At 38.3% G+C, this 13,804-nt stretch overlaps 2 protein-coding genes across 3 annotated transcripts in view; one reads left to right on the forward strand and one right to left on the reverse strand.

Moving 5' to 3' along the window:
• The window catches only part of LOC121864174 (diuretic hormone class 2-like), a 90,184-nt gene extending 86,319 nt beyond the window's left edge, over positions 1–3,865 (forward strand). Inside the window, exon 4 of one of the 2 annotated variants that reach the window (XM_042363168.1) lies at positions 2,215–3,865. In XM_042363168.1, coding sequence (XP_042219102.1) covers positions 2,215–2,440 — 226 coding nt within the window. In that variant the 3' untranslated portion in view covers positions 2,441–3,865. The remainder of the gene's footprint in view (positions 1–2,214) is intronic. The other variant, XM_042363169.1, reaches the window with a different exon arrangement.
• Positions 3,866–5,889: 2,024 nt separating this feature from the next.
• Positions 5,890–13,503, reverse strand: LOC121864173. The gene is made up of 3 exons (XM_042363167.1): positions 13,162–13,503; positions 11,649–11,831; positions 5,890–10,722 (listed from the first exon to the last, which is right to left on the reverse strand). The coding sequence occupies exons 1-3, from the start codon at positions 13,217–13,219 to the stop codon at positions 10,511–10,513; spliced, it is 453 nt and encodes a 150-aa protein (XP_042219101.1). The 5' UTR covers positions 13,220–13,503; the 3' UTR covers positions 5,890–10,510.
• Positions 13,504–13,804: the final 301 nt, after the last annotated feature.

Consider the following 13,804-nt stretch of genomic DNA (forward strand, 5'->3'; position numbering starts at 1 on the left):
GTGACTACAGTACTCTTGCCAAGTGTTGTGGTGAAAAAATTATGTACCTTAGACATTAGTGAACCAGCAATAAGTAAAATTACCTGCCGCCATTTGTAAGACGATATTTTGAGGAGAGTTGGGTGTCCTGATGGGTTTAGATGCGCAGAACGGGTTTTCTGGTTCTGCGCATGGCCGCGGATGTGCAGAACAGCCCTGGGGTAGAAATTTTTGAGGTATATAAATTTTCAAGTCATTGATTATAAATTTTGGAATAAAATATGAAGCCTGCTTCTATATGTGAACAGTCTTGCACTTTAGGTAATAATGAATATCCGGTAAATTATGTTACGATAGGTTTGGATAGATTTGGTTATGTTGGGGTAGGCATGGTTAGGTTTGGTTTGGTTAGGCGAGCTCAAGATAGGTCACTATAGAATAGGTCATGTTTGGGATGGTTATGTCAAGTTAAGTCAGGTTAAATTAGGTCCAACATTCCCCACACCTGCCAGAGTCCAGCTTACCAACACCTGTCTGCCAAAAGTGGTCCAGCACCCTTACATCTGTTTACCACAGATGGTCCAGCACTCCTTACACTTCCCTGCCACAGATGGTCCGGCTCCCCTAATATTCTGTTCTCAACCAAACACGACACTCTCAGTCCTCACCCTACCTACCACCATCAGTGCCGGATTTAGACCTGTGGAGGCCCATGGGCAGCCTCTTTGTGGAGGCCCCCCTCATTATAACTACCCAAGAGGGTGGGGTGGCGAATGAAGCGAGCCTAAACATCTGGGAGTTCCGGGAGGCGCTGTAAGCCCCCCGGGAAAAATTTGAAATTTGAACACTTCTTTGGAGAATTTTGAAGCCATATGCAGTTATAGTGAGGAAATTAGAACATTGAGAAATTTTTAATTAACTGTATATTTATTGAGTGTACAAAGTCCCATGAATTTTAAAGAATGAAAATAAAAATAATCCAAATGAATAAACAAATAAATAAAATATTGTAATATGTGGAGGCCCCTGGGCAGCTGCCCACTTTGCCCACTCCTGAATCCGGCCCTGACCACCATGATGTTATCCAGCTGGATGAGGAGTTGGCAGTAATTATAAAGCTAACACAAATAGCTCTGATAACATTGATAATTTAATCATTTCGAAAAATGTATACGGTAAAACAATGTACAGTATAATAGTTTAAAAAATGCCATAATATTGTGGAGATAAAAATAAATCTATTGTAGGAATATGACGTTGGGGGACTTAATGGGAATTCCTTTTGTGCGAGCTGTACCGAAACTCAATTTTAGTGGGTCCCCGTGCCAGAGACCAGCGGTGGGAGGGGAGACCAGCCTAATGTCCAAGTCGAGACTGAGTGTAGTGGGTGTGTGTAAAGAGGACGAGGGACGTAGAAGGGGAGCAGGGTTTTGGGAGGATGTCAATATGTCCTTGCGTTGATGCATACAGTATTAGTGGTAGTGGGCTGCTAGATAAACATAAATATGAGCTTGTGGTAGTGTTCAGACCTGGGTGTAGAAAGTGATTATCTTTTGTAGTAGTTAATAGTCCACACAAATTACATACAGGAATTAGACATGTTTCACAATACAGTATTTCATTGCTGGTAGGTTACTGGAATGTTGCTCTTTTGAAATTAACTGGATGTTAATATACCATGGATAGTGTTATTTTACATCTGCACCTCTTCCCCTCAAAGGTGAAATGAATGAACTACTGTATTACTATGTATAAATGTATATCATTGTTAATTTCCGCATGGACATCTACATAAGCCTACATCAAAAGCTCTGAACTGTGAAAATAACTAATACACAAGCTCATGAATGTTTGATTTATTTCACTGATGTGTTTTTGCATGAATTCTAATATTCTGGAACTATTGTTATTTAACCGATATATAATTGTGTTTCATAACCAATTGTTCACGTGTCGGGTCTTTAGTTCCCCTGAGCCCTGCCTCCCTTGTAAGACACGTCACGACTGTCTCCTTTATACCCATCCGCATGTAGTCCTGTCAGACTGATGGTCTTACCACAACACCACTGACCTGGTACTTGCTTGTTCACTTGGTCCTATGAATAACAAAGCTTGCCTCCTCCCCCCTTGCTACTATCACAGCCTAGCTTCTCTTCCCTCCCCTGGTAGAGCCTCTGCGACCCTGCACATTCTCTCGTCTTCAACTTACTGACTCTTTCCTCACGTGTACCTCAGATTCGTGCGTTCCTCCGGCAGCGCTAAGCGAGGATTGGATCTTGGTCTGGGCCGTGGCTTCAGCGGGTCACAGGCAGCCAAGCACCTCATGGGTCTGGCCGCCGCCAACTTCGCGGGCGGCCCCGGCAGGAGGAGGAGAAGCTCTGACGATGGCCTTGACCTCCACCACGACGACAACCTCTACGCCCAAGATCAGGCTGCTGACCTGGCCGAGTCATCACGATAAATTTTTGTGGATGACTACCATGTGACAACTTACCTCCTCTGTCCTCTCTCACAATGACTCCCTCTCCTCTCGGTTGCTTTTCGTCTGCTCACTGCCGTTCTTCTCTCAATAGTTCTCTCATATGCTCTCACCTCGTGTCATTCTCTTGATTTTTCTCGACATAAGAGAATAACCCCATCTTCACATCTTGTGGTGGACCCAACATCAGTGACGACAATAAAATCCGAGCATTGTCAACCGGCTCCCTGAGGACGGTGGGCCCCGCCTGGTGGCCGCCGCAGCACCGACACCTCACACGTAACTCCTGCTGTAGTCCACCACCAAGTTGTTTATAACCTTGTTTTCCTCAGTCTGTAACTGTAGTAAGATTGCATATATGATACAGTAGACCCTTCATCTATTAGAAATGATGTAAGTTAAGCTTCATCACACAGCCTCTGTCAGAAGGGAGGAAGATGTTGCAGCTTGTAATTAAATAGCATGAGATACAATGTTCTCTGGAAGGGAGTTGTGTAGTGGTTTCATTGTCATATTCCAGAACTTTTTTTCCAGGTGCTTTTACATTGACCCTCCGGCTTCAAATACATAGCTTGACTTGTATAGCACAACCTGCTTCCATTATTTTCCTCAGTGGTTGAAGACTATAAAGATGTTTAATGTTGGATTAATACCTAGGTGTTCAGGTACTATTTACCAGAGGCTTGACTACCCCCCACACTGATTTTATTCATAGACAAGTGTCAGGAAAATGTTCACGAATGTGTACTTAATCCCTGGCCAATGATATTAGAAGAAGCCATTCACAAATCGAGCCTACGAGCAGGTCTGTGGATAAGCATTTCTGATGTCATTAACCAGAGATGAAACCTTGGGATTGGTGAAAAACGTTTCCAACCTTCCCGTCCTGGGCCGAGTAGCATCCCAGCGAGCAGACGACTGGTTATGTTCACTTGTGACGTTGATTTTACAGTGTATGAAACTCATCCATTCAAGGCAATACATAATATTTTGTGCTGCATGCTTTAATGAATTCAGACTGATGGATCATATTCATCAGACTTTCTCACTGAAACATAATGTGCTGTAGCTGCTCCGAGTATGGACAGTACAATATTCAGGAGACCATCTTGTTAACTGTCTCTCCATACTTACCGTCTCTCTTCAGCTTCATTTTCATTACAAGTTTATAAGTTTCCTGTTAAGTGACATGGTGGTAGATCTCCTGTGCTGGGGGGTCTCTTTTATCACTGGTGAGCGGAGGCGAGCAACAAGCATGAGAGTGTGACAGCAGGATCCTCCCACCCCACCTACTCCTCTATGGGCTGGAACTTGTCTCAATAAGTTAAGACACAGACAAATATTTGTGCGTATATAACAATACCTTTGGTTCACCTTAATGTAGATAAAATAAAGCGTGTCAGTCCCTGCATTTATTTCTGTATACAAAACCTTTAGAATGGATGAGTATGTAAATAGGTTGTGGCCATGAGGTCGTGGGGCATAATGTGACCACAATCTGAAGCATACTACCAGACTCAACGTGACCCGTGACGATCACCACACAGGCTTCGATCTTTCATGTGTCGATCACCAAGCAGACACAAACCATACACTACACAAAGGTAGACTTGCCACAAACCAGAAATAATTGGACTTCTATTTTCTTCTGTACTACTCAACTCATTATTAAACACAATTGATGAAAATAAATATGTCCGGTAAATTACTTTAAGATACCTGTAGTAGCTGTGTCTTTAGTTTTCAGGCATAATCATCAATGTTGGAGATAATAAAATACCACTCTTACCCAAATCTAAAATAAACAGTTTATACAAATTGGTGTACAAATAATAATACTTGTACAGTACTGATGTAAATGTTAGAAAATGTATAAAAATCAAAGCTGGAAATGACATGTTGTCTCAAGAATGAAAACACAGCTACAAACTGACACGTGTTAGGTACTGGGATTTGACAATTCTACAAGATTCCTGCAACAAAAATCAACTGAAAGAAAACTCAACCCAGGTTCTCAAAGATTTGTATAAAGAATATTCCTCATAGCTGAATATGTAAGAATGCTGCTAACTGATTTTACTTATACCGAAACATAAAATCAGCATGCAAAAATATCAAAATCATACCAATAATCTTTACCAAAAGAACCTTTACCTTGACTGTCTAAAGTGAATGTTTCTCATAGAACTCTCAATATAATTTGATAATTACATCTTCAGTCACAAGTAATATTCATCAAGTCAACAGCAGGTGAACTACAGGTAAGTCTACACTTCCCCCCTTTTCTCCAAAAAATATATCCACAATGTGAAAGTGAGTTCCATAAACCAAACAGTCCATTATGTATACAGTACAGTAGTAGAGATACAGCACATTGTAACTTATTCCCCTGATACACAACCCAGTGTGGCAGATACTTCACTCAATCTCTTTCACTTCCAACTTTAAAATTAGGCACCCATATACAGCTGTGTGTACTGGGGTATAACCTGAGTCAGAACCAGCAACCCTTGGAACATTACTGTACAGTATTGTAAATCCTGTAAAAAAAAAACAATTATCACCAATACTTTAACTGACACATGCACATCTACCATGAGGATGTAACAAAACACCTCTGCAAAAACTTCAACCCTATCCACCTACAACTGCAGGGAATAGAAATACTATTTACATTTACTTGAGATGCATGGACAGATAGAGAGGATAAAAGATACCTCCCACTGATTTGCAATGAGGACATAAAGAGAGATGAATAACCCTGTAAATCAAGATAAAGTGATGAACATGAGAAAAAACTACCGGTACCTCTCATTAAAATGTGGTTCAATGAGCACAAATTTAAAACAAACCTGTTGATGACAGAAGTTCCAATAGCCTGATAAACTGCAGCTTTAATGTAACATGTAATGCCTCCCCCTAAAATGAAGTGGCCCTCATGTAGACTAACTGGTAGCCTGGCTGATTGGTGTAGGATCAAACAGGAGCCAGAATAATGAGGTGTTAATGAAGTAATCACTCAGCTACTGTTGTGCTAAGGAAGGTGATATAAAGAAAATGCTAAAACTCCACTATACGTAGTCAGAAATCCAAAAGCCGAAATGAAACCTGTGGCTTAAGTGTAGCAGCCAAAATCAGTACATACAAATTAGATATTCTTTCCATCCAAAGATCACTAAAAAGAATGAAAACAGCATACAGTATCCTGTACAAAAATAAGAAAGATATAGTACAGCAGTAACGTGCGTCATCTCTCACCAGTATGTCAAGGGTTCGAGCCTTGGCCTGGACACACGTGAGAAGGGTGTTATCCAGTGTGACCCTCACTACCAACCACCACAGGTTTCCACCGGTCTCCAGTTTCCTCTTGTACTAACACTGGATAGACCAACCGCCCGAACGGCTAATAAAATGAAAATAAAACAAATTACTTCAAAATATCTGTATATTTGTGTATTTATTATAATACCAAAATAGAAAAATGGAAGGCTCCAGAGGACGGAATCATTTTTTTTGGTACAGTACACGATTAATTTCTTACATGAGATTCTTATATGATAATCACAGTAAATTACTGTAATGTTAGTTCCAAAAGACAAGTACGTACAGTAAAACCCCCACAATTAAAAATAATAGGGGCTCTAGCCCTTACGAATTATAAGATTTTACGAAATATGAGGGACACCTCCTGAGGGTGGGGGTACCTTTCTGTTATCTGCCCCAATCAAAATTTAAACATTATCTTGAATGTTTAAGCTCTTGTGTTTTCCTCTTAACTTGACAGCTTTCTTCTTAGAGGCTCCTTTTGAGGTGCTTGGTCCAGGGTTATCAGACATAATGGCTCAAACACCGGGCAATGTTGGAAAGACAAGAGGGAAAAAGTTTGCACAATCAGTAGAAGTGCACTCCATGACCGACCCACATGAACTGGCCCTGAACGACAGGTCAAACATGCGTATACAGTACTTATTTACACTGAGGTGTGTGGTCGCATCCCAGTGACATGTGCGTCATACGTATTCGTAAATGTCTCTCATAATCCAAAATTTTATCAAATACCAAATTTGTAATATTTGAGAACAGCAAACCATTACTGCTTATGAGTGATTTTGAATTTGAGGGGCATGAATTATGGGGGTTTTATTAATTACATCTAGAATTTATACACAGTTCTGGAGATAAAGTTATGTGTGTCTACTGAGATTCAAAGATTACAAGAACACACTTGGTTATTGCTGTGAAATTTGCATTTGAAAATATCATTAAAAATGCTGCTTCTATGAACAAGCCTTATAACCAAGACTTTTCATTTCCTGAAGAGTTACAGGGGTTACTTTCATTACAGCATGAACCACAGTGACCAAATAAAAATATCTAACGTAAAGTAAACTTGCACGATACAGTATTAAAAACTAATGATATATAGTACTGCCAGATAAAAAATTTTGACTTGATGAAATTAAAATAAACATATAATGCTGACACAAGTACATTGGCCATAAAACCAATATACTACATCAATGATCAAACAATTTTGACCCCGATTCTACACTGTATAATCCACAGCATAGAACAATGTCAATGCTGCCTATAATTGTCGTAATGACAACCGTATAAAAATATGCTATCCAGTAGTTTATACAACTTTGTCACCTTTCTAAACAACACTAAAAATGTCAAATTAAACAATGCAGTCGACACAACTATTCTCACCAATGATGTTTACAATCAACCACACTGAGAACTTACTGACGGATTAAAACGCCTAATCCTTTAACCCCTTGTGTCTCTCTGCACTTAAAATCATCTGGCATTAGTCAAATAAAACATTAAAAGTAGCATCCCATAGTGAAGGGGTTAAGTACACATGCAGAAGTTTAGGATATATGTATAAAAGTCAATATATCCCAAACTATGTCTTCCTAGAAGAATCACCAACGAGCAACCACACACTTGCCCAAGAGGTCAGTAAAACTCGACTAATACTCCTCCAAAGAATTAACGAACACTCAAGCCCTGTCCTTAAACCTAACCTTTGATAAATTAACCTGAATTTAGTATATAATACATCTTATTAACTTTAACCCTTTGTGCAAATATTTATCCAAATGGTTAAAGGGGACGGATGTATGGTCGGATGGAACTGTAACTATTTGCTCCCCCCAGTTCCAGGAACCATAGTAATATAAGCTGTCAATCCCACACACAGATGGAGAGAATCTACATATCTAGCTGCACAGAGATTCATACTGTACCAACACAAACTTCCTAATACTGTTGCCGAGGCTTTTGTTTAAAGATGAAGATCCATACACTGAGAAAAAAAACCCATTTCATAGAAATCTTTAAGTCAACACACAAGATTCCCAAAAATTCTATATATCATCTCCAAACATTCAAGAAGTCTATCATCTGTTATAGAACAAACTGGATGAGAACACTCAAGCATTTCCAAGAGATCAGACATAAAGGTTCTAAGAATATGTCATCCACCAACAATATTGTCATCTCCTCTCTCAGAAGACTTCTCAATGAGGCCAATGGTTGTAAAATATCAAGTCACAGTAGCACTGAAAAACATATCCTGTACATATATTATCAATCAGCCCATTAATTATCTATAGCTGCAGGACTCTGGTGGAATATCCGAAATAACTCTCCATCAACACTGACATCTGAGGCGAGTTGTTTCTCCTAACCTTCCTGGTCAGCTTTCAAACTCATTTCTTGAAAACCAGGTAACCATTACCTCTCTCAACGACTGCTCAGCTAGACCTGCCTTGTAACTACTGTTGTGTGAAATTCAATCTAACATGTGATAACCTACAGCATTTTTGTGCAAGGATACGGCAATAATGAGCCTAACGAAATTAGTATTACAACCATCACGTCGGTGTATGAAGGCATAATATACTAACCAAACTCAATAGGAAGTTTGTGACGATACAGCAGAAGCAGACCTGGAAAGACGGCCCTTGTAACAAATATGTTTCAGTCATCACAAACATTTAAAACAAAATGGTACAGTTTTATACCATATTTAAAAACCTGCTGCCTCTAATAAAACTTCTGCTCCATCATAAAACTCTTGCATCATCATGATTAAAAAATCCAATGTTTGACAGGTTGCAGGTTCATTATTTTGATGACTCCTGACACCAAACTATGTACAGTACTGTATTTTAACTTTCAATAATGGAAATGTTCAGCTTACCTGTTTGTGACAGTGACTCCTGTTACAGCCATTCTAACACAAAATTTGGATTAATAAATATCACTGTATACCTAAAGCTCATATAAGCTGCTTCTGCTATAAATAAATTTTTAACTGTAGTGACCACCACTAACTAATCATGACTACTGTATACAAACACCAGTCTCAACTCAAATGCATTTCATCTTTTGTTAACAACTCAGTTTCCATTGTGAACCTGACACTAAAAAATTTTTCCCTTCCAAATATGAAAGGTATATACAAGTGATATCCACATTAGCTGGAATAATTGGTGCAGAGCTCTTTTGGGAATGAGAGATTTCTGGGTACCAAAATGAATTTTTCATCCCCGGAAAAAATTTATGGCATAAGAAAGTGTATAAACTTTTATTCACAGCATTTGTTCTAATGGTGTTAGCGAGATGAATTTGGTACCATAATGATCCTACATGTAATACATTCTGCATAAGATTATTTAAAAAAAAATCCTTAAACATAGCATTTTGACACAATATAAGGACGGGGACTCGATTCTTTATGAAAAAAAAAACGCAAGAAATGTTTATACCGGAGTATATAAAATTATGTAGTTCAAATTTAGAAACACCAATTTTTATTAAAATAATCTTGAATAGTTTATCTATAAGTTTGTTAAAAATAAATACAGTATTTAAAAAAATTTAAATTTTTTTATATGTAACGGGTGTGTGAGACTTGAAATGGACCTGTATATCACAGCCAAGACTGGAACTTTCTGAGTCTAAACTACGCATCTCACACGGACAGACACAGAGCTGTATTTATTTATACAAACACCACCGTACACGTACAATATATTGTAAATAAACAAAACATTGTACTGTATACTACTACTGTACTGTATACTGTGCTCACCACAAGATGCTGTCATCTTGAGCCTACAGTAAGCATACTTGTACACTCTACTGAATGCACAGTAGCTACGGTATACCTACTGTAACTGTAATCACGTTTTTTTGTCTTAACACTGTATTCTTGGCTGGTTGTGACCTGGTACAGTAATGTACAGTACCATACACAACACTAATTTTATGCAAAAACAGCAACAAGCGAGAGATCAACCTTGTACAGTGACAGCAATATATGAACCAAGCACACAGCTAGTCCACCCACACACCTGGCATGTGGGGACGAGTCGAACCATGATGCAATCACTCGGAACTCCAGGAAAATTTGTTCACATGCCCAGAATGGAGAGATTTTTTTGGAAAATGCACCTGATTTTCATCCTTGGAAACTCATTACCAAGCCCAACCAGGTTATTGCTTACTTATCTATGAATGGGAAAAAGAGTAGGGGATAGAGAGAGGTGTGAAAAAGAAATGTTTACCAAGAAACCTGGAGGTCCTTATGAAGAAGCCACCTCACCATGGAGAGGTTCCCCGTGAAATTCAATACTGCAGTTAAGATGAGAAAAATTATCTACACAACATCACGAAGCCTGGAGTAATACTTTTTAAACCTACTCATAAGTAATTGAGTAATCAATACTATTCCACCAAAATACTGTCTGGGGCAATCTTGACTAACGGTCCTTAATGAATCTATATATAAACTAATTTAATCTCCAGGTATTTTAAAGCTTCAAGATACAGGTAGTAGAATTAGTTGGTTGACTGACATATCAAAAATAGTTTTGTAACAAAACTGTAAACAGAAATTATTCACATGACAATTGATTTGTCTACTCAACAAATTTTTCTTCCAAATGTTAAGTGTGAACAAACAGCACTCTGAAATTTTCCTTCACATGCAAATAATATCCAACAACCACGAAATTTGACAAGTTACCGTAACTGTTATTGCCTGAGAAAAACCAGAGATATTACAGCTGTAACAACCACCAGAAAACTGGCTGTAGTGGCAGATGATCCATTACAGCCATCAGAAGTACAATAACATTCTTCCCAATATACACCAATGGGATCCACTCCCCAGTTGCACATGTTGGTCACACCACTCTCAGTCACTGAAGAACAACGACGGATTATAGTACGCCATCGACCGTCCCCTGCAAAAGACAAAAAAATAAAATTAGAGCAAAAGTTACATTCACATCATGTACAGTCCCGTTAGATGTGGCAACTGTTTGTTTGTTTACATCGTATTAAAACTCCCAGAATGCCCCTAAGAACCTCGCAATAGTACCCAGACTAAGGATGTTAAGCATTCCAGAGAGTTGCTGCTACCAACAAACCTAGAACAATTTGATTACAACTGCATCTCAATTAAAGTTGAAAACTGTACCAAAGACTTTCTGATTCCTTCTAAATAGTAACTCCACATTATCATTTTTTTTTATTTGCATCAGGTGTTACTATTCTGTGCAAAATAACCATTGAAGAATAAAAAACATAATTCTAAAAGCAACTCCCACATTACTTTACTTTCTTGTTCACTCCTGCATACCATTTTCTACTACCGGTAGTAATTTGGTTATCAGTGACTGGTCAAGGTACAGGTAGTTCTCACTATATGAAAGGGATGTACAGGAATTCTGCAGAAGTCATGCATGAAGCAAAATTCTGTATAGTAGGAGTGATTTCCCCATAAACAGTGTTAAAAATGAAGATGTGTGAAGCCAATTTTCCAGACATCTTTTGGCCAAAACTAAACACAAAAGACATAATACCTGTACACTAACTCAACAAATCAAAACAGAACATCATTAAATGCATAATAAATTTAATGAACACTCACCACAAACACATTAACAGAAAAAAGTCGCCAAATTTCAGTGTCATGAGGGGTGATTCTCATTCATTTGCAGTGGTGGTATTCTTAGTACTACATAAGCAGTGCTAGACAGCCAAGTAAATATAGCTAACGTCTTTAATCTTATACCCTGTAATTGCTAATGCTGAACAAAGAAATAAATTGAGGTCATTTATCCAAAAACTGAATATTTACAGGTACAGAATTAACTACTGCACTTACAAATAAACATGCGAGGAGACTGTTTTGTAACCTTCACACAGAATGTCCCTGGGGTTACGGACTCCTCCTGGAAGCAGTCAACAGGAATGTGCGACTCCGCATCGAATGTTTCGTAGGCACCACAAAGATCTCTACCATCGGGGTCTTCGTCGGTGGAACACTGGTAACACTTGATTGCATCACCTGAAAAACAAAGTACATAACTCATAATTTCAACTTTAAATGTTATGCCTCACATTACACTGTAAACTCTTCTACTTGACCACAGATAATGTCTGGGTCTTACATTGGATGTAAGACATCCAGTTAAAGGCCAGAGTCCGTTTTTTAGCTCCCTGTCCTCCGTCCAACACAACCACTAGCTGGACGCTGATTTGTCCTCCTTTTGGGGTTATGGATGTGGCCACCCTTCTAAGGTAATGGAAGACAGCTAACACCAGAAGCAGTTGTTCAATTTCGTTCATTTTTCCATAGATGTTCTTTGGATGACAGTAGGTAATAAAAACGGTATGACAGTTCACAGAACCTAATAGAACCTGACCTAACCTTGCCCGTAAAATTATCATTTCGGACATCCCTATGTTTTTCCAGCGTTTTTTTATGTATTTTAAATGATTTTGATCATACCTAACCTACCCTAACCAACCTAAGCTAACCTGGCCACAAAACCCAGGAACTATAACCTAACCTAAATTCCTAAGATTACCCGGATGACCAGAACGGTAATACCACCTTGCCTAACATGACCTGGTCTAAGGAAACAGCTAACACCAGAAGCAGTTGTTCAATTTTGTCATTTTTCCCACAGATGATGTTTGGATAATAGGTAAAAAAAAAATGATACGACAATACATAGGTAGATAGAGAGCAGCAATGGCATCCAGGAAGTGGTAATTTCTCCCTTCTTTGATGCCCAGCCCACTACAGGTGAATTATGATCAGGGGGAAAAAATAAAGCAAAATACCTAAAATGAAAGGTTTTTATTTATTTTTTTTTTTTTTACATTTCTTATTATTTACTGTCATCCAAACAACACTTGTGGGTAAAAAAATAAATGAAATCAAACAATTCCTTCTGGTGTTAGTTGTCTGATCAATATTAACAAGGTGAAGTATGATTAACATTGGTTGGGTTGATTTGCTAGTTTAGGAAGTAGTGAGTCGAGGGACCCTAAAAACCTCTGTAGGAAAAAATGGAAAGACCAAAATAAGTATACAGTACTGTATTGCAATTCCCGGAGGAGTGTAAGATAGTTTAGGTGGGTTAGAGTGGTAACGTATCGATATTTTATTCAATATCATTCTACTACCCTTGAATTCAACATCAGTTTATTATATGAGGCAAAGAATAAGCTAAATATACCAAATAATATCCTAATTGCCAGAAACGACCTTCCTGGCAGTAACCAAAAGTTCAAAACATCATCCACCTATTCCTTCACTTCTAAACTACAGAATACACACAACATTCATTACAATTTCATGCAATAAATCTGATACACCAACAACTTACTTCTCGGTACAATGCTGCACAAGACCAGTAGACCAACAGCTAACGTTGATAAGATCATTTTGAAGAGTTTTCTGCCACAGCCACACCTGTATTGTCGTTTTCCACACCTTCACGGCCACAGGTAACATGTCGTACTTTATTGTAAATTGTTGTACTTGAAAGTCTCGATACTAATTGCGAGGTTTCGAGTATTTTTTAGTACTTTTGCAGCCAAACATTATTTAGGATTACTATATTATTACATGTGATCGTATATTTATGAACCAATATTGAGCTTGTGGCAGAAGCACTTTCACAAACCACCGCCATTTGACTGAAAATCTCGGCATCTTCAGCTGATCAGTGAGACACCCAAGAGGCAGAATATGACGCAGTGGCCAACACTCGACATGTATTTTGTTATTGCTTGTATAGTCTTTATGTGTACAGTATACTGATCCAATGTATCACTTGTATGACTATTTTAAGCAGACGAATTTACAGTATCTTTTTACTTTACTTTTATCCTCTAGCCTTGGTGTCGTAGTACTTGTGTTAATTGCTTCTTTTATGTGTCGTAAATAAGAATTATTATCCCATTTAAAGTATAAGAATCAAATTACAATTTTCAACATTTCGCACACATCCGTCCTGATCATATATG

The sequence above is a fragment of the Homarus americanus genome, unplaced genomic scaffold, assembly GCF_018991925.1.
Source record: "Homarus americanus isolate GMGI-L3 unplaced genomic scaffold, GMGI_Hamer_2.0 scaffold26351, whole genome shotgun sequence".
In the NCBI taxonomy this organism is placed as follows: domain Eukaryota; kingdom Metazoa; phylum Arthropoda; class Malacostraca; order Decapoda; family Nephropidae; genus Homarus; species Homarus americanus.

Coding starts and splice junctions, on each gene's coding strand:
- LOC121864173 (XM_042363167.1), bottom strand. CDS start 13,219: ATGATCTTATCAACGTTAGCTGTTGGTCTACTGGTCTTGTGCAGCATT. Junction 11,832..13,161: donor GTGCAGCATTGTACCGAGAA/GTAAGTTGTTGG, acceptor TTTGTTTTTCAG/GTGATGCAATCAAGTGTTAC. Junction 10,723..11,648: donor GTCTCCTCGCATGTTTATTT/GTAAGTGCAGTA, acceptor TGTCTTTTGCAG/GGGACGGTCGATGGCGTACT.